This window comes from Electrona antarctica (assembly GCF_951216825.1).
Source record: "Electrona antarctica genome assembly, chromosome: 5".
Classification (NCBI taxonomy): Eukaryota; Metazoa; Chordata; class Actinopteri; order Myctophiformes; family Myctophidae; genus Electrona; species Electrona antarctica.
In genome coordinates, this window is record NC_136810.1 from 52,103,026 (window position 1) to 52,123,016 (window position 19,991).

The following is a 19,991-nucleotide window of genomic DNA, read 5'->3' on the forward strand; positions in this document are numbered from 1 at the left end:
TTTACTTTGAATGTGACCGGTAAACAGATATGCAGGCTAGGATATATTCCTGTACATGGAAATATGCCTGTATTCTTATAGACAACTTGCACTTTCTTCTATCCGCAAATGTCTATTTTGAATACCTAAGTAAGTACAACTTGTACGTTTTTGTATGCGCATGTGTATGTAAGCAGCTAACATATCAAATTATATCAAAGCCACTTGGCCAGAAAGGGCATTCAGAGTGTGAAAGTTTCAGCTCAACACTGTGTAAAATTGATGTAATGCGTTGTATTAAGACAACAAAAGACAACACATAATGGTATCATTATAAGTATGGAACATTGTTAAATATTCTGAAAACAACACACCTATATATCCATACTTTATAGCACTAATACTAATAATGATTTGACAATATACACAATTATAAAGCAAAATAACATAAAACCAAAAAACTAAAGAAAAAAGACAAACAAACTCACTTGTTCTCAGGGAGCAGTTGGTCACACAGAGGATCTGATGGCTTCTGTGGCTGCCTGAATACATCTGCCTGTACACACACACGCTTGCCTACAAGCACGCACGGTCACACTCGCACCCCACCCATCTCCCTCTCTCGCACGCTTGCCTACAAGCACGCACGGTCACACTCGCACCCCACCCATCTCCCTCTCTCGCGCACCCACGCACGCGCACGCACACGCGCACACACACACACACACACACACACACACACACACACACACACACACACACACACACACACACACACACACACACACACACACACACACACACACACACACACACACACACACACACACACACACACACACACACACACACACACACACTCTTTAATCCACAGGATCAGGAGCAAAACAAGACCAGCTCATTTCAACAACAATAACACAAATGCTTGTGGCACATCTTGAATAGCAGAAATATCGTATATATAATGAGCCTTTTACTGTTGTTGGTGGATTGTACTGTTGCTGTCGCACACACCCGTACGCGCACACACACACACACAAAGAAATTATTATTAGAATGTAAACTGGGCAGAACTGTACAGATAGTGATTTACTAAGAGATAAAAACTCCAGTTGCCTCAGTGACTCCACAATAGAACAATAACGCTGCTGGCAAATGATTCAACCGGTTGGAATGAGGTTGGTACAGTATATATGTGGGCCAGAGGCCAGAGAGAAGAACCTACATGTACAGAGAAATGTACTGTAGCGTGCATGATACTCAATTCACCTGTAACAAACACAACGCTACCGTCTCTCCTACAAAGATAAAGTCAAAACGGTCATTAGAAAATGGGTCGGTATACAGTAGGTATACTGAATGTGCATGTTGTGTATAATAATATAGTAAACATTGCGGCCAGCGAGATGTCATAATAACTTGTGTAGCAAGTTAAAGGACCACTTCACCACTTTTCAACCCATCTTCATATAATTGGTCCTCACTAATAATAATGATACAATGGCACCATTTTTTTCTACTCAGTCTGCTTCTCATAGGACGGCTGTGGGCAGTTCAGAAACCCGTCCACCAGTGACATCATCGTTAGGCAGATTTGTTTTAAACAATATTTTTTTACAAAGATGTTTAGATTTTCATTATCGTGAGAACGATGACTTCCATTTTCGCATTGCAACTTTTCAGGACTAGAAAGCCTGCAGTTTCTATTAGCTTGTATTCCCCATCGATGATGTCACTGGTGGATGGGTTTCTGAACTGCCCACAGCCCTCCTATGAGACACAGACCGAGTAGAAAAACAATTGCACCATTTCTTCATGATTATTAGTGAGGACCTATTATATGAAGATAGGTTGAAAAGTGGTGAAGAATGAAGCTTCAGTCAGCAGGAGAGCAGCAGGTGCCTCTGTATGCCGTGAAGGGGCATTCATGCAGAGCAGCCTTTGTGTCGGAGGAGAGAGGGAAGGGGGGGGGGGTTGTAGCTAGGAGTGGTCTTCCTTAAGTTCTCCCCTCCCCACCCCCTCACCGCCAGGTCAGTAACACAGATCAGTCCGCCTATAGAATGCCTCTTTATATAGCAAGTGGTTCTCAAAACATTTTCATGTCAAGGACCCCCCCCCCCCCCCATCTGAAAACATTTTGTCACGTGAGAGTTGTGTGTCGTTATTTTTTTTTCAAATTCTTTCAAAAATAGCATACCGTATGTACAAGCCCACGTCTCACTGTGAGCTTGTAGGTCTAGTATTAGATTATAAACAGGGTTAAAGTTATTACGCCAATTGTGCTGATTTTGATGCTACATCAACTCATATTTCTGGGGACCCCCTGCAACAGCCTCAACGGCCCTGGTGGTCCAACAGCCTCAACGGCCCCTGGGGGTCCTTGTAGTACACATTGAGAACCACCGTTCTACAAAGAGATGGGGCGCACAGAGGCAGGAAAGAGACAAGACACAACTAGGCAGAAAAGGAGAGAACAGAGAGCCAAGACAGAAATGGAGAGAACAGAGAGACAAGACAGAAATGGAGAGAACAGAGACAAGACAGAAATGGAGAGAACAGAGAGACAAGACAGAAATGGAGAGAACAGAGAGACAAGACAGAAATGGAGAGAACAGAGAGACAAGACAGAAATGGAGAGAACAGAGAGAGAGAGACAAGACAAGACAGAAATGGAGAGAACAGAGAGACAAGGCAGAAAAGGAGAGAACAGAGAGACAAGGCAGAAATGGAGAGAACAGAGAGAGACAAGGCAGAAAAGGAGAGAACAGAGAGAGACAAGGCAGAAAAGGAGAGAACAGAGAGAGACAAGACAGAAAAGGAGAGAACAGAGAGAGAGACAAGACAGAAAAGGAGAGAACAGAGAGAGAGACAAGACAGAAATGGAGAGAACAGAGAGAGAGACAAGACAGAAATGGAGAGAACAGAGAGACAAGGCAGAAAAGGAGAGAACAGAGAGAGAGAGACAAGACAGAAATGGAGAGAACAGAGAGACAAGACAGAAATGGAGAGAACAGAGAGAGACAAGACAAGGCAGAAAAGGAGAGAACAGAGAGAGAGACAAGACAGAGATCACAAAGATAGGACCGAGGATAAAGAAAGACTGGACAGAGAGAGAGACAGGCAAGAGAGCAGAGACAGACAAGACAGAGAAACAGGACAGAAAGCAGAGAGACAAGAAAGAGAAATAGGACAGAGAGACAAAGCAGAGAAACTGGACAGAAAGAGAGACGAGGCACAGAAAAGAGGTCATGTATAATAGTACAACTACTGTATGTCATGTAATCTGACTGAAGGGAAGCGTCATAAACATAAAATCACACACGTTGACTCCATAGTGGAAGATTTATTAAGTTCCACAGAAACAGTACACAACTGTCTGCCATTATAGCAGCTGGAACAGTAGCTCATTCATTATTACCGTATTATTATTATTTTACATTTCAAAGAGCTGTGGCCAGTACAAAAACATCTCATTTCATTACAGTCAAACATCTCTGTATGTGAATTGCACAGCAACTCAAACAATAAAGCAATCATAAAACTACTCAGCTTAAATACAAACCTCTCGCCATCATGGCAAAAAAAAAAAAAAAAGGCAATTTAACAAACGCAAAGTTTATAAAAGTAAATCTTCACAGCAGCTAACTAGTTTGGCTGGAGAGGAGAGAAGATAAACTCAATGTAAAGGCTAGACCTCTTCTACGGTCTGAAAATAACATTTTCAACAGAAAAAAAAAGTGTGGAAGCGAATGACTGCCATTTGACAAAGTTTGCTTTTAGACGAGTCTAAAGCTAACCGTAGCATCCATGCAGCGCCGTGAACTTGTAGATCTGCTATTTTAGGAGCGTAAGACAAGTATATATCTGGCTTTAGTCTGTTAACAGTGAGTAGGCACTCACAGACTGACCATATAACAAACTGTCTAAAATACATTCCAACAGATCAGACATCTTCCGTCCCGGTAACCAGTCTGTGTATTCTACATTGTTTTCTATTCCTGGCGATTCAGTCTGATCTACCTGCTAAAATATGTCTTGAATCTTGATTGTATGTCCAGACATTGATCCATATTATGTTTAGCCTATACCCCCTGCTATCTTGGGTGATCAGATAATGCAGCAGTCGGCTGGTGCTTTTTAAAAACAAACAAATAATCCAGGTGTACATTCTTCCAAGATGGATTGAAAAAGAGCCGATATCGGATTATTAGTTAACCCATTTTGGGCGGGAACCCCTTTGTGTTTTAAACATTGTTATAATTTAGCTATTGAAAAATAGCAGATTTACATGCTCATAGCGCGCCACCGAGTGGCGCGCTACGAGCTTGTAGGTCTGCTATTTTTAAAATGTGGCGCTAATCATTGAATATATATTTCAGAGCGAACATTTTTAACTAAAATATTGGCTTCTGGGGGTGGTCCCTGGAACGACATATTTTGAGATGGGGGTCCGTGGCCCAATAGAGATAATTCTGGGGGTCCTTGACATGAAAAAGGTTGAGCACCACTGACATGTAAACATGGGTTTTTCAGAAAAATATTAGGATTTAGAAGCCTTTTTTTTGGGGGGTTAAACTACTTTGGGAGGCGGTTTGAGACACATTTGGCCACATTAGTAATAATGTGAAAGGAATTAAACATTCATGTGCTGAGACAAGTAAAGTAAAAGTAAAACATTCAGCTCTGATTATAATTTAATGTCAGTAGTATTTCTTTTTAGCCCTGCTTGCAGTGGGAGCTAAGAATGGCAATGTTGGGTCCATCACTTTTGTCCAAAACAATGCTCGTCAAAAACTATGCAATGGAATTTGCCGTACACCTTTCATCCTGTGCTCATGCTGCTCTATAGCGCCACCGTTAGACCACATGTTCTACTTGCACCATGAAAACTATAGTTTACCGTAATGCATTCATGATCCCACAGCCCAGAGGATGAACCTACATTACAGTATTTTAGTGACCCCATGGCATTTCCTCCAACGCCACTCTTTGGTCAAAATGTCAACATTGCACACAAGATCTCTCAGAACCCAACAGGCTTTTTTAAGACTCTTATCCTCTTTTATAATTTTAACGCACAATGTACACACTTCGGTTCTTTCTGAAAGATGCAAAAAATTAGGAGGCTGTGAGGAGAAAACAACTTAGCAAACCGTATTCCGCGTGGGGGAAATTACAAGCCCCCAGTAATGCTATCCAACGTTGAAGATGCCACTACCTACTGGCGAAATGTGGAATTGCAGCACTTTCATGGAGGTGGACGGACGTTCATGACGTCACGTGCGTAAGCCCGTTGAGGTCCGGGGCTAGGCTAGGCTAATCTTCCGCTCGCTCGAGCCATTGAGTTATAATTATACTTCCGGAAGTCTTCCGGGTGCTTCAAAACGCCACTGAGCAACTTCCACTGAAATGAATAGCGGGGGGCGGGGCTAACGCTCCAGTTCGGTCTCTATCCTTCTTTATACTCTATGGTGTATACCAGGGACACATTTTCCTGACCAGGTACCAGGTCTGTCGGCGAACAGGAGGAAACGAGAAAAGAGCGACAGAAGTGAATAGAGAATCTATTAAAGCACTGACTCCAGATCAGCAGACTGTAAGCGTTTCAGAAGATACTTTCACTTAACATTAATCTAACAGAGAAACCACCATGCTAAACTAAACACCTTAAAGATTCATCGTACTGTAGTTATACAGAAATATTCCAAACAAATTACAATCAAAGAAATTGAAAGTGAGACCATTATGGAACATAATAATAACTCTATAAATAGTTTAACAGTAAAGAACACATTTAATTTAAGTTAAATATCAGCTGCTGAACAAACAGTTTTATTCAAGTAAACAAAAATATCTAAGAGTCAGAGACGCACACACACACACACACACACACACGCACGCACACGCACACGCACACACACGCACACGCACGCTGAGAGCTGTCATCTGTTCCGACTGGACGAAGAAAAATAATGCTAACCATAGCCAGCATTGATATGTCCATTTGAACAACACATGCTTGGTCCATTTCAAAAACAAGTTCTGTAGAGATGTTTTGTGGAACCTCAGTTGCTGTTAAGACAAATACCAGAACTGACTGACTTCACGTCAGACAAGACAACTGACTGGCAACGGGTTCCGTACAGAATCAGGTATGATCAAATAGATTTTTGTCAGTTTACCTGTTCTCATGTATGTCTGCACATGTCTGTCCGGTTAACTCAAAAGATGCTAAACAGTGAACATGCTCAATCTCTTCTCATGTTATTTACAGTATCCGTCTATTCATTTTGACGCGTCTTCCTTGTCCGTCTCCCTGTCTAATTCACCCAGGTGTCCGTCTCCCTGTCTAATTCACCCACGTGTCCGTCTCCCCGTCTAATTCACCCAGGTGTCCGTCTCCCCGTCTAATTCACCCAGGTGTCCGTCTCCCCGTCTAATTCACCCAGGTGTCCGTCTCCCCGTCTAATTCACCCAGGTGTCCGTCTCCCTGTCTAATTCACCCAGGTGTCCGTCTCCCTGTCTAATTCACCCAGGTGTCCGTCTCCCTGTCTAATTCACCAGGTGTCCGTCTCCCTGTCTAATTCACCCAGGTGTCCGTCTCCCTGTCTAATTCACCCAGGTGTCCGTCTCCCCGTCTAATTCACCCAGGTGTCCGTCTCCCCGTCTAATTCACCCAGGTGTCCGTCTCCCTGTCTAATTCACCCAGGTGTCCGTCTCCCTGTCTAATTCACCCAGGTGTCTACGGGTCTGTGTCATTAGTCAGACGGCTCGTTATTCCGACATTACTATAACCCGGGTACAGGCTTTAGTTCCGACATACTAACAGTCCGACAGTCATTAGACAGACAACCTAAACCCCAAAGCCTAACCTAACCCTAACTGCAAGCACGACGCAACGCATGTCGGACCAACGCATGTCGGACCTTTGGTGTGTCGGACAAGCGTGCGCACCCCACTAAGCCTACCCCTAACCGGCCACAACGTATGCCGGACTAATGCTCAGTTCCCCCATGTCTACAGCAGAAGCACTAGCACCCCCTAGTGGACAGCTGTACACCAAAGAGAGACAGACAGACAGACGGATAGGAGACAGTGAGACATGCAGACGGTCAGAAAGGCAGTTGTCTTGTGGTCCTGTGTCTGTTGTTGAAGCCGTCTGTTCTCAGACGGTTGTCTCGTGGTCCTGTGTCAGTAGTGTCTGTTGAAACCGTCTGGTTTCCAAGTAGTGAGAGAGCTCCTCGTCACCCGCTGCCTCCGCTCTCCGCCTGGGACTGTCGCCCTTGACACAAACAACACACTAATTACTTTGTATAATTGTTATTTTTACTTTATCAGTTATTTTTATTCACCAAGAATAATAAATGCACAAACACAAAAATCACTTGGTGATGATGGCGCGGGGTAAATATAAATAAGAATGACTCAGTCATAACTGCCAGGTGCAGCAAGCTCTCAATTAGCTCTCTGATCTGTTGCCACTCGCTGTTCAGACTATGGGTTTTATGGGCAAGAGTCCCATTGGCTTAGAGGTAGCCAATCATGAAAAAGTGTCTACTAAGGACGTCTTTATGGTCGCTAGTAGAGAAGTAGCAAATGTAATCCAGGTGCTTTTCAAGCACCTGGCAAAAAACACAAGTGTCTTCAACCCATTCTGGACGGGAACCCCTTTTGGTGTTTTAAGCATTACGTTATACTTTAGCTATTGAAAAATAGCAGATCTACAAACTTGTAGGTCTGCTATTTTAGAAAAATCGTGAAAATGTGCCTCAAATCTTTGAATATATTCTTTCAGAGTTTCAGTTTTTAACTCAAATCTTTGCTTCTGGGGGGTTCCTGGAACAACATATTACATATAATTTTTGGGGTCCTTGACATGAAATATTGAGAACCACTGATATAGAAACATTTTAAAAAGACATTTTTTTAATTTCGACGTCAGGCCTAAATGGAGTAAAATGTTACTGGATGGTGTTCTATATCTAATGTATATTCTACCGTTTGAATGGATGTCGTGTCTAATGTGTAGTCTACTGTCTGAATAGTTATCATGTCTAGTTAGCCTCGGTTCCAGCCTTACTCATCTGCGAAGAGAAAAGCCTGGTCGCAACCAGGTGTCTAATCTGTCGTCTGACGAGGAGGAGGACCAAAAAAATCATTTGAAGTTGAGAGACTGCATGAAACCGTATAAGGACAGATATGAGAAGAAAGAGAACAGAAAGAGAAAACTAGGCTTTCATGTTGCCATATATGGATACAGTCACTGTCATGATATATCAATTCCTTTCATTGGCTGTTGAGAGAAAACCCCACATCCCTCATATTATGGGCTGTTTCCAGTTGCCATTAACTCGTCCATGGTAACAGAGCACTAGCACCATTATGCGGGTTGGGAGCATCGCCAGACACCCTGCCATGATGCCATTTTTCTCTGACAAGCAACATTAATCATTGTTAAAGACTGCTTCACATACCACACACCCTTCACATACTGAGTGTGTTTACATGCACAGTAATAATTTGATCATACACCCGAGCCTGATTAGAAGAATAGGTCCATTTTGCTTTTTTACAAATTCTTTTCCCTTTCGTTGCCATGATGCTGACCGGTTGTGACAAAAAGTTTAATCAAGTTTCACATAATTCTGTTAACCTATTTTGGGCGGGAACCCCTTTTGGTGTTAGCATTATGTTATGCTTTAGCTATTGAAAAATAGCAGATCTACAAGCTCATAGCGCGCCACCGAGTGGCGCGCTACGAGCTTGTAGGTCTGCTATTTTTGAAAAATCGAAGAACGACTGACATAGAAACATAGCTTTTTCAGAAAACTGTCAGGATGTAGAAGACATTTTTAGAATCTGATCTCAGGTCAAAATGGGTTAAGTGCTTTGTGCGACTTTCCAACAGGGCCAAAACAACATCCTTTTAGCTCGCTGTTTTGGCCATTTCCGAGAATGTTTGCAAAACTATAAAAACACGGCAGGTTGAAAGTGGTTAGAGGTTAGAAGAAGTCAGGGGCAGTGTTGCCAGTTGTTGTGAGAGAAATAAGCAACCAGGTCTATGACAACAAGCCCAAAAGAAGCGACTCTAGGCCACAAGCACTTCAAGCACAAACACAAGCACACAATCTGTGACGCGTTGTGAGCTTGTAAATATCTTTCTTGTAGATATGCAGTGATATGAGTTTTTGAAAGATTTTAACAACACAAATCTGGTACGGAGCTCCCTTCTGGCACAACATTATTTTCAGATGGGGGTTAGGGGAGGGACAAATAGATATTTTAATGTGCGGTCAGCGGTCCATGATATGAAAATGTTCAGAACCACTCAGAGGTCATCAATATGTCCGTACATGGACAAATGTGTTTGGGGCAAAGACTTGTCCTTATCCTCGGCATTGAATTTGTTTTTACACACCATAATGTTCTTATTTCGATCATAAAATACGGAAGTCTCCAGGTTTCTGTTCAGAATATGTATGACACTGATTTACTACGACAGTGGTTCCCAAACTTTCTTGTGTCAAGGACCCCCAAATTAACATTTATTAGGCCACGGACCCCCCATTTGAAAACATATAGGCCAGTGACCCCGACAAGGGAGGATTTTTACGGCTCTAGCAGTGATTCCGAAACACATTAATTTCATGGACCCCCAGTTTCACACGCATTATGCCACGGACCCCTGATTTAATGGCATTTCTATCTCTGGGACCCCAATTTATAAAATTGTAAAACCAAACCACTGTTAATTTGTTGAGACCCTTATGGGTCTGTAACTCTCTGAGTTACAGACCCATAAGGGTCCATTTGGTTGCAAATTATCATTTAGCTGGGTCCCCCCTGGAACTCCCTCAAGTACCCCTGGGGGTCCCCGGACCCCACTTTGGGAACCACTGTACTACGACACTATGGCATATTAGGAGTCCAACTAGTACTGGTAGTTCCCTCCAAGGACCCCCTTAACTTGCCCCTTATGGGTCCATTTGGTTCCATTTGTACACTCTCAAGAGTTACAGACCTGTTGCGGTCATTCAGGGCTAGCTCTTTATACATTTCTGGTAATTAAATATCACTAGCCCTTACCCGTTGTGAGATATTCCCCCCCCCCCCCCCTTGTGGCTGCCGGGGGTACTGCACCCTGGGCGCGTTTTCGCATTTTTAATTCACTAATAAATTCATTATTAATTTATAATTTGTTAAATTGGAAAAAGGGCTTCGTTAAGACCTCCATATTATTATGGCCAATGCATGTGTGAAAAGTGGGAGCGATTGGTGCAGGCGGTGAGGAGATACGGCGGTGTTTCTGACACACATTCAGACATTGACTGAATTATAGTATGATGATGATGATGATGTATGTCCGTGGGAAATTTTGACAAAAATATCCGCCACTAACCAGCATGGCGATGAACCCCTGGAACCACTAGTTTAAACAACATTTAGGAAGCAAGCCCGAATAAGCAACTACACTTTAGAAACAAGCCCAGAAACTGCAACCACCAACATATTTACAAGCAACTTTGCAGAAAAACAAGGCCAACGTCGTTTATAATAAGCAGACATGGCAACACTTCTCCGGGGATACCTTAAGGTCTGTCTTGCTGAGTGAGGCTCCTGCCTCTACCAGGATGTGACATATAGCCCTCTGACCGGAAGTGGCTGCTTTATGAAGCGCTGTCTCACCTCTGCGCACGCACATACACACCCACACACACAATTGTTAGATACTAACTACACGATACTAAATAGAGCACCGAAGTCTGACGTCACTTTAAGTAGAGGGCGCCTATACACAGGTTCATGTATTTTTTTATTTGCAGTGAAATCTCCATAGGGCGATTTTAGGTCGCTTCATCTAAGAACTGTGTTTGTCAGGGGAGTGGCTGTGCGTCGTTAATGATGTCCATTCATATTTGATACAGCCAGTTTCTGGAGAAAATGGAATTAATGTGGCCACAAAAGCCTTGAAACTACATATGTACGTCATGCCCAGCTGTCAACACATTGCGTTCCTGAGATTCCTCGTTGACGTAAGCTCAACTGGTGGTGACTCGACTCGTACTAACCACGAAACATTAAATATCAATAAAATAAAAATAAACGTAATTAACATTCGGTTTCTGTTGTGCGACGGGCAGATGCAGCCACCCTGCCTACCCGGAAATGTAGTCTCTGGGTTGTTTGAATCGTTTCTAACGCTTATTTTGTTACTCTTTGGGTATATTTGTACAGTTCCACCTTCAGTCGATGCTTCATATCCATATGAGTGAAAAGGCTGGGGTGATCGGTTTATTTTTCTCAAACAGTTCTTATATGAGGCGATCTAAAATCCCCCTATGGAGATTACAATGCAAATAAAAAGTACACAAACCTGTGGACTGACGCCCTCTACTGACAGTGACGTCAGGACTTCGGTCCTCTATTACTAATGACATTAGTTTGACTAAAGCTGCGTTCAGATTTGGATGGTTAGAGCGGCGCGATTACATACAAAGTCAATGCAAAGACGAGAGTTGCACGAACGGGGGTGGCGCGACCTGGCGCAGCGCGACCTGGCGCAGCGTGACCTGGCGCAGCACAAACGGGATGAACCGAGGCGAATTCAGGTCTGAATGCAGCATTAGACAATACAAAAAAGACAATACATGCCCCTGTAGGTCTGTGGTAAAAAATATATATATATATATTACATTCTACAATAAACATTATACTCTTGTACACGTTGCCGCTTATTTTACTTTGAAACATTTTTAAATGCCATTAGACACAGTTACAAATATCCACAATGATATCTGATAAACATTTATATAACTGTTTAAGAGTTAATTGTACAATTCCATAGTACCTAACATTAGTAAGTAACCAAGACTAAACTAAACCATGCTATTCTATTCTAATACATTTTATGAAGTAAAATCTGTTCTCTCTCCACATGCAGTGAGAGTTTCACTTACGTTTCTTTTTCCGTCTGGTCCAGGTGAAGTGTGGGCACTGGACACAGACACACAGGCACAGGGAAAGGAATACAGTATAACAGAGATTATTTAGAACAGGTCATCACTGTTGGCTGAGGAACAGTGTTCATTTCATCGACTAAAACTATATGTTTGTCGACTACCTTTTTTCACTGACAAAGATGTTAGCGAGGGACTAGTGGAGAAGAGATCCAGTAGTGCTAAAAGAAGTCATTTTATGTTTGGCGAGCGCGGTTGTTGCGCTCTGAAAATAGCCGATCTACAAACAAGCTCACAATGCGTCGGAGCTCATGATATTTAGTCGACTAGACTAAAACTTAACCGTAACTGCAAGGTCGCCAGTTCGAACCCGGGCTCCCCCAGAGTTAGTGTCGAAGCACATCAGGAATTGCTCCTGATGTGCTGGTTGGTGCCTTGCATGGTTTCCGCTGCCATGTATGAACGTGTGTGTGAATGGGTGAATGTAATGCACAATCTATGTAAAGCGCCTTGGATAAAGGCGCTATATAAATGCACCATTTACCATAGTCTAGGAGGTACTTTACAATGCGTGTATATGGGTCAGTACCATGATCTAGGAGGTACTTTACAATGCGTGTATATGGGTCAGTACCATGATCTAGGAGGTACTTTACAATGCATGTATGGGTCAGTACCATGGTCTAGGAGGTACTTTGTGAGGTCCTTGTTGCCGGTGTCCACAGCATGGTGAATTAGCGTCCGACCCTCAGAATCCTGGACCAGCAGGTCTGCGCCCTGCTTGTGGAGCTGTACCAGCTAAAGAAAGACACACACACACACACACACACACACACACACACACACACACACACACACACACACACACACACACACACACACACACACACACACACACACACACACACACACACACACACACACACACACACACACACACACACACACACACACACACACACACACACACACACACACACACACACACACACACACACACACACACACACGTCAGGGGTCACTCAGGGGCAAAGGTTAGAGAAAGATAACTAGACTTTTGGATAAAGATTTTGTTGTGTGCGTTTGTGTTATTTTTGTGACCGTAGGTGTGTCACGGGACACCTCCATATATGGTCATGCCTCGTGACATCATGTCTCCATATATGGTCACGCCTCGTGACATCACGCCTCTCCATCTCCATATATGGAGCTGACCTGTTCTGACATTCCATATGTTGATCCTTCCCCACCCGTCCTTCCTCTTTGATGTCTCCCTTTTGACTGATACCTGTCCATTCAAACTCTAGACGGGCCCGCCCCCAAAGATATTAGTGCAGCCGGCGAAAACTAGAGTTCTCAACAGGCCTGGCCGTACCTGGGCCCTCATCAAACCCTGTACACTCGAGACACTGCCCCCGCTGCCACCCTTAAGTCACGTGGTGACGCTCACGACGTCACCATGACTCAGCCATAACCAAATAACCATAATAAAACCCAAGGCAGGTATGCCCAAAATTGGAGTGTGTTGTCTAACACCAATGGTATCGTAGGTGTTCGGGTCGTGTATCGGCCCAAACCTCTAGTACATCTCTAGTAACCTCTAGTTCATTAAATGTTGAGGATTTTTAGTAAAGAGATATTAGTTCATTACATTAGCCATTTCTTTTCAGAACAAACATTTAACCGACTTTGCACACAAACTTGAGAGGAAATGGATACGGCACTTACTCTATCCATGTCTTCAGACTTGATGCAGTTAATTAATTCCGACACTGAAACAAACAGACAACCCACTGTTTACTCAGACAACTCACCGACTGTTTTACACTCAAACAGCTCTTAACCCATTTTGGGCGGGAACCCCTTTTGGTGTTTTAAATATTATGTTATAATTTTGCTATTGAAAAATAGCAGATCTACAAGCTCATAGCGCGCCACCGAGTGGCGCTCTACGAGCTTGTAGGTCTGCTATTTTTGAAAAATCATGAAAATATTTATTTCAGAAAACTGGAGGATTTAGAAGATTTTTTTTAAATTTTGAGGTCAGGCCTAAAATGGGTTAATAGCCAGTCAGCAACAGAAGATAACAGGGTGATAAAACGTTTTAGCACAGAATCAAACTGATGCTTTACCTTTTTCAGATGTGTCAGATGAGGGAGGGCTGGAGGAGTTTAGCAGAGAAAGACAATAGTCAGACATTGTACACATAATATAGTCACCATAATAATATCAAACCCACCACAGAGAGATGGAATAATACATAAATGCCACACACGCACACGTGCACACACACACACATCATACCTAGTAAACGTGAGTGAGGTGGAGCGATGGAAATTAATGATCTTAGCTCCTCGCCTTCAAATAAGAGGAGAGTGTAGACAGTGTGAGAAATGAATGAACAACTTTAGCACAACAACAAACAACAAAGAAAGGTGTAAGGAGTAACATAATTATGTGGATGTTATGCTGTGTACAGACAGACAGCATCTCCAAGGACAACTCTTGAGAACTTTAATTACTTATTATTAGTTACTTTGTAGATTTTGAAAATGATTACAAAACCTACATTAACCACTTCAGCCCTATATACAAATAGCCGATCTACAAGCTCACAATGCAGGCTATTTTCAAAAGATTTGTATACATTTGAAAGCTTTAAATGGGACATTCTGCATAGCGAGTACTTTCTACTTTTGGTACTTAAAGTACATTTTCATGCCAATAGAGCGTCGCAGTCCCGCCCCCTCGAGAGACCCGGAAAAGAAATCCCCGTTTATTTTCCTCATAGACTTTTCAGAAAGTATTTATTTAAAGACGTTTACGCCGCGGACAAAGCCAACTCTTGTCGTGACAAATCATGACAATAAACACAATGTTTAGGGGCAAAATAATTAGAAAGTAGAAAAAAACGGCGGTTACAACACTTTTGTTGTTTTCTTCTTTGTAATTATTTGTTTGGTCCAAAATATTGTATTTGTTGTCATGATTTGTCACGACTCGAGTTGGCTTCGTACGACACTTAAAGTCTTTAAATAAATACTTTTTGAAATGTCTATGGGAAAAATGCATTGGGATTCATTTCCTGGGCCTGGCCTCGTCATGAAAGGGGGCGGGACTGCAACGCTCTATACTGATAGGATAGAAAACCAGTAGTAGTAGACAGTGAAGCTGGTACATCTTCCACACACGTCATCCCTTTTCCTACCTGCAGAGGGCAGTCTTAGCCACAGCATCAGAAAGTGAACTGTCAGTAGAAATACTCTTCCTCAGGAGGTATCTTGACCTGAGAGAGAGAGAGCAAGAAAGATATGATGGTGAGAGAGAGAGAGAGAGAGAGCAAGAAAGAGATGACGGTGTGAGAGAGAGAGAGAGAACAGGAGAGGGAAGGACAGTGTTTGTTTAGTATCATTAAATTAACAGAGCCTCTGTAGTGTGACCTCGTAATGGGTGCGTTGGTCACAGTGTGCTCCGATCATCAGTAAATTAAATGTACATAAGAGTTTAATCTGATAACCGCCGGGGTGTTTCCAAACACGCACAACATTTAAAATATATAATTAATAATAATAAAGTAGGACAGAACGGCCTGAAAACCGGGACAGGTCAACCGGGACAGGTCATGATGCCAGATTTGCATGACTGGAGTAATGTCAGCCTGCATGTTACTGCCTACTGTCAATCATTCAAGTCAGTAAAGTGTCCTCAAAACAACCTGTTCATGCTACTAACACTGCCCGTACTGCTGTTTACTTCTGACCCCTGTTTCAAGTCACTGTACTGTACTCTCAATATGCTTGTCCAGAGAGAGTTGGGGGGATGGGGGAGTGGGTGGGAGAGGATGAGCAAGCTAACTGTATCTGTACATGTCTGTATTGTCTATTGTGCACTGTCTATTTGTGTAACGGCACTGTACTGTATGTAATGTTTTTCCCTGTGTACAGGACCCCCTCTAAAATGAGATGCTGCATCTCAAGGGGCTATCCTTTCAATACAATTCTGACCAAATTCTGTCTATCACACACACACACACACACACACACACACACACACACACACACACACACACACACACACACACACACACACACACACACACACACACACACACACACACACACACACACACACACACACACACACACACACACACACACACACACACACACACCTAATGTTGGTGGGAGAGGAGTTGGGGGTGGAGGTGGCGGAGGAGGCTCGAGAAGGGGAGGTGGCGACATTCTCCCTCTGCACCACCTCTGGGTCCAGGATGTACAGCTCCTCCTGGGAGATCTCCGACACAAAGTTTAGATGCTCCTGGAAGTGATTGGAGGAGGAGAGGAGAAGAGAGGATGGATCAATACTGAAGCATTTTTGTTCTTAAAGAGAACCTTCACCCTTTTTGCAAAAAAAACACATGTTAATGACGTTTAGAAGACGTAGAACACTTTCCTGGACTACATGTTGACTCAGTAAGACAGCCCCTCCCCCTATCCACAAGGAGCAGTGCCCCAAAGCATTATGGGAATTGTAGTCCAGGAAGGAAGTGAGCCCAGTGTTGATGACATCAGAGACACTGCTAAAATAAAAAATATCTAAAACCACATATTACACACATAAAGACCCCCAGGAAAGTGTTCTACATCTTCTAAACGTCATCAACATAATTAGTTCATGTCAGCAGGTCACATGACGTGGTACAACAGGTCACATGACGTGGTACAGCAGGTCACATGACGTGGTACAGCAGGTCACATGACGTGGTACAACAGGTCACATGACGTGGTACAACAGGTCACATGACGTGGTACAACAGGTCACATGACGTGGTACAACAGGTCACATGACGTGGTACAACAGTTCACATGACGTGGTACAACAGGTCACATGACGTGGTACAACAGGTCACATGACGTGGTACAACAGGTCACATGACGTGGTACAGCAGGTCACATGACGTGGTACAACAGGTCACATGACGTGGTACAACAAGTCACATGACGTGGTACAACAAGTCACATGACGTGGTACAACAGGTCACATGACGTGGTACAACAGGTCACATGACGTGGTCCAACAGGTCACATGACGTGGTCCAACAGGTCACATGACGTGGTCCAACAGGTCACATGACGTGGTACAACAGGTCACATGACGTGGTACAACAGGTCACATGACGTGGTACAACAGGTCACATGACGTGGTACAGCAAGTCACATGACGTGGTCCAACAGGTCACATGACGTGGTACAGCAAGTCACATGACGTGGTACAGCAAGTCACATGACGTGGTACAACAGGTCACATGACGTGGTACAATGGAGTATAGAAAAGCATAAGCTTACCTGAGCCCGGTCTATCCTGTAGAAACGATCTGCTGTTGTACCTGAAAAATAAACAAGACCTTCTACAATTCTCCAACATGGAATGCACCACAAAAGACCACTAGTAGTAACTAATTTGGCACAGTGAGGCACGTTGAGAGCTTGTAGATCTACTATAACAACAATAAATAAATCCATAAATAAATCCCCTAAAATGTCATGCTCAACATAGGGAAGTCTGGTTCAAAGTGTTTATGGGAGTAGAGCACTTGAATGTATACTGAAAATGTCAGATCAACTGAAAGATGTACTAATAAGTGTCATGTTGTGTCACAGAGTCTAGTCCAAGGGGCCAGTGAGGCTCTCCAACGTTGAAGCACTGGGCCCTAGTGGTAAGAGGAGGGACTGCAGGCGGACCCGTGGAAGTATGATGAGGAAACCCCGTGCAGCTGGGCTTTAACGTTGAACGTGTTTGCACTTCCGCATTTTGGGCACCAAATTTTGGTGTAATTTCTACTACAGTAGGTGGTTTGAAATTAGATTCAAATCTGATTTCTCAAGACGTGTCTCAGTCTGGACACAGTCTGGACACCGAAGCCTGATTTGGTCGAAAATAGCCAATCAAAAATAGACAATCGGCTATTTTCGGCGATATCTGAACACACAAAGGTGATCTGATCACTTGCAAATAACTCTGTTGTGTGACCTTGAGGAAAATGGCTTGGTGACTGGAATCAGTCACCATGTATGTTCCAAGCTGTTGTGACAAATATTTGATGGAGGACTGGATTTGTATCTTCTCCACCAAAGTGTTTCTTCCCAGCTGAAAATGCAAGGTGCTCACCTAAAAAAAAAAACCTTCCAAACGCCCAAGTTGAAAATATTTCAACTCTCGGCAACAGATAAAAAACGGCCATACATGAAGGCACAGCACAGAACATTAAAACAATTCAAGGTGAAAACGTCTCAGTAGACACGGCCCCTTACAGAGGAACAAGTAGACCTACATGTGTTCTAGAACAGCTATACATTAATTCATGTGCTCAGACTTACAGTCAAGAAAACACCAGCGATGAGAGAGTCTCTGTGGCGACGGGCTGTCCTGAAAAACACAGGGAGACAGACACACTGTTTTTCCTGCTCAAATCTGTCAGGCAAAGTGACGGAGAGGCCAACAGAGATCCTACATTCAGTGCAGACCACCTTAACTTCTATTCTACAAAGTCTGTCTGAAATGTATTTATTAGGAACAATCCCTTGAGATGAACCATCTCGTTTTCAAGGGGGTCCGCAATTCACAAAATACACTTCATACATAAAGACACTTTTTACAGACAATTCAACCAGACAAAACAATACAATTCATAGGTAAACAAAAAACAAGACAAGACAAAACAATACAATTCATAGGTAAACAAAAAACAAACAAAAAAAAGAAAACAAACAAAACAACAGTATTCAATTTTATTCTCAGTTTTCTCTTCTCCTTTTGAATCTATTCTAGATTACAAAAAGGTAATTTGAGAAAAAACAGCCAGGCAACAAGCATACTAAGATATGTGTTCTCTTATGCTTTAACACAGTGGTTCTCAACCCGTGGGTCGTGACCCCTAGGGGGGGGGGTCGCCAAATTATTTTGGGGGGGTCCCCAGATTTTTTGCAAGTGAATGGCTGGAAAATGGAAATGAAGAGTTTGCATAGTACATGCATACACCTTCCCTAATGATTATATCTGGTTTCAGTATTTATTTATGATATAATTTCTCTATTATTAAGGTTATTTTTGCAGTCAGTTTGTATTGGTGGTGGGGAGGGGGCGGGGCGGGGGGTCCCGAGACATGGCCAAAGCATTTCCGGGGGTCCCCAGCCAAAAACATTGAGAACCCCTGCTTTAACAAACACACACACGCACACGCGCTTACCTGGTCGTCATGGAGACCTTCTATGTGAGATCGACAGGTCTCCAGATCGCTGTCTCCGGGGACAACAATGACTCCTAGAGAGATGGCTGAAAGCACAACAGATCAATCGATATTTATCTGTACACATATTGCCATTATATATAAAGTCAGACTGTGAAACCTTTTAAATTAAAGTTATTTTTTTTTAAATATAATCTCTCTCTGGTATATTTCTCCCAATAAACATTCAACATGCTGGGAATGATGTTTTTGACAACTTCTCTAAAAACACTGTAAAACATTGTGTGTGTGTGTCTGTGTGTTCTAGGTACTGACAGGAGTGTTTAAGCTGCTGTGTGTCGTAGTGAAGAGTTTCATAGTCGTACATGTTGATCCTCTTCACCGTAACCTCCATTTGGTCTGGAAAGACCTGCTGACTGCACGCACGCACGCACGCACGCACGCACGCACGCACGCACGCACGCACGCACACACGCACACGCACACACACACACGCGCACACACACACACACACACACACACACACACACGCGCGCGCACACACTTTTAACCCTAAAGCTGAAAATAGTCGATCTACAAACTTTTAGACGGGCCGTTTTGTAACTCTAATATTTTTTATGTATAACAACATAAATATAAAAAAAGTTAACATTAATTTAATTTATATAAACAAAAACAGTCATGGTATTTTGGCTGCCGAGTTAACCCATTTTGACCTGAGATCAGATTCTAAAAAGGTCTTCTACATCCTGACAGTTTTCTGAAAAAGCTATGTTTCTATGTCAGTCGTTCTTCGATTTAAAAAAATT

General features: G+C 43.0%; 2 protein-coding genes across 6 annotated transcripts in view; both read right to left on the reverse strand.

Annotated features, from left to right (window-relative positions):
- The window catches only part of mdkb (midkine b), a 15,429-nt gene extending 14,875 nt beyond the window's left edge, over nt 1–554 (reverse strand). Inside the window, exon 1 of the mRNA XM_079501179.1 lies at nt 468–554. The gene's annotated coding sequence lies outside the window, so the exon portion shown is untranslated. The remainder of the gene's footprint in view (nt 1–467) is intronic.
- Nucleotides 555–3,308: 2,754 nt separating this feature from the next.
- dgkzb (diacylglycerol kinase, zeta b) overlaps nt 3,309–19,991 on the reverse strand; it is a 76,746-nt gene continuing 60,063 nt past the window's right edge. For 3 of the 5 annotated variants that reach the window (XM_079500804.1, XM_079500802.1, XM_079500801.1), the window contains exons 21-33: nt 19,498–19,598; nt 19,183–19,268; nt 18,314–18,362; nt 17,282–17,322; nt 16,108–16,253; nt 15,145–15,222; nt 14,241–14,294; nt 14,069–14,097; nt 13,665–13,708; nt 12,614–12,734; nt 11,937–11,973; nt 10,568–10,667; nt 3,309–7,261 (exon numbers count right to left, since the gene is read on the reverse strand). In XM_079500804.1, coding sequence (XP_079356930.1) covers nt 7,145–7,261; nt 10,568–10,667; nt 11,937–11,973; nt 12,614–12,734; nt 13,665–13,708; nt 14,069–14,097; nt 14,241–14,294; nt 15,145–15,222; nt 16,108–16,253; nt 17,282–17,322; nt 18,314–18,362; nt 19,183–19,268; nt 19,498–19,598 — 1,003 coding nt within the window. In that variant the 3' untranslated portion in view covers nt 3,309–7,144. The remainder of the gene's footprint in view (nt 7,262–10,567; nt 10,668–11,936; nt 11,974–12,613; nt 12,735–13,664; nt 13,709–14,068; nt 14,098–14,240; nt 14,295–15,144; nt 15,223–16,107; nt 16,254–17,281; nt 17,323–18,313; nt 18,363–19,182; nt 19,269–19,497; nt 19,599–19,991) is intronic. The other 2 variants (XR_013789980.1, XM_079500803.1) reach the window with 2 other exon arrangements.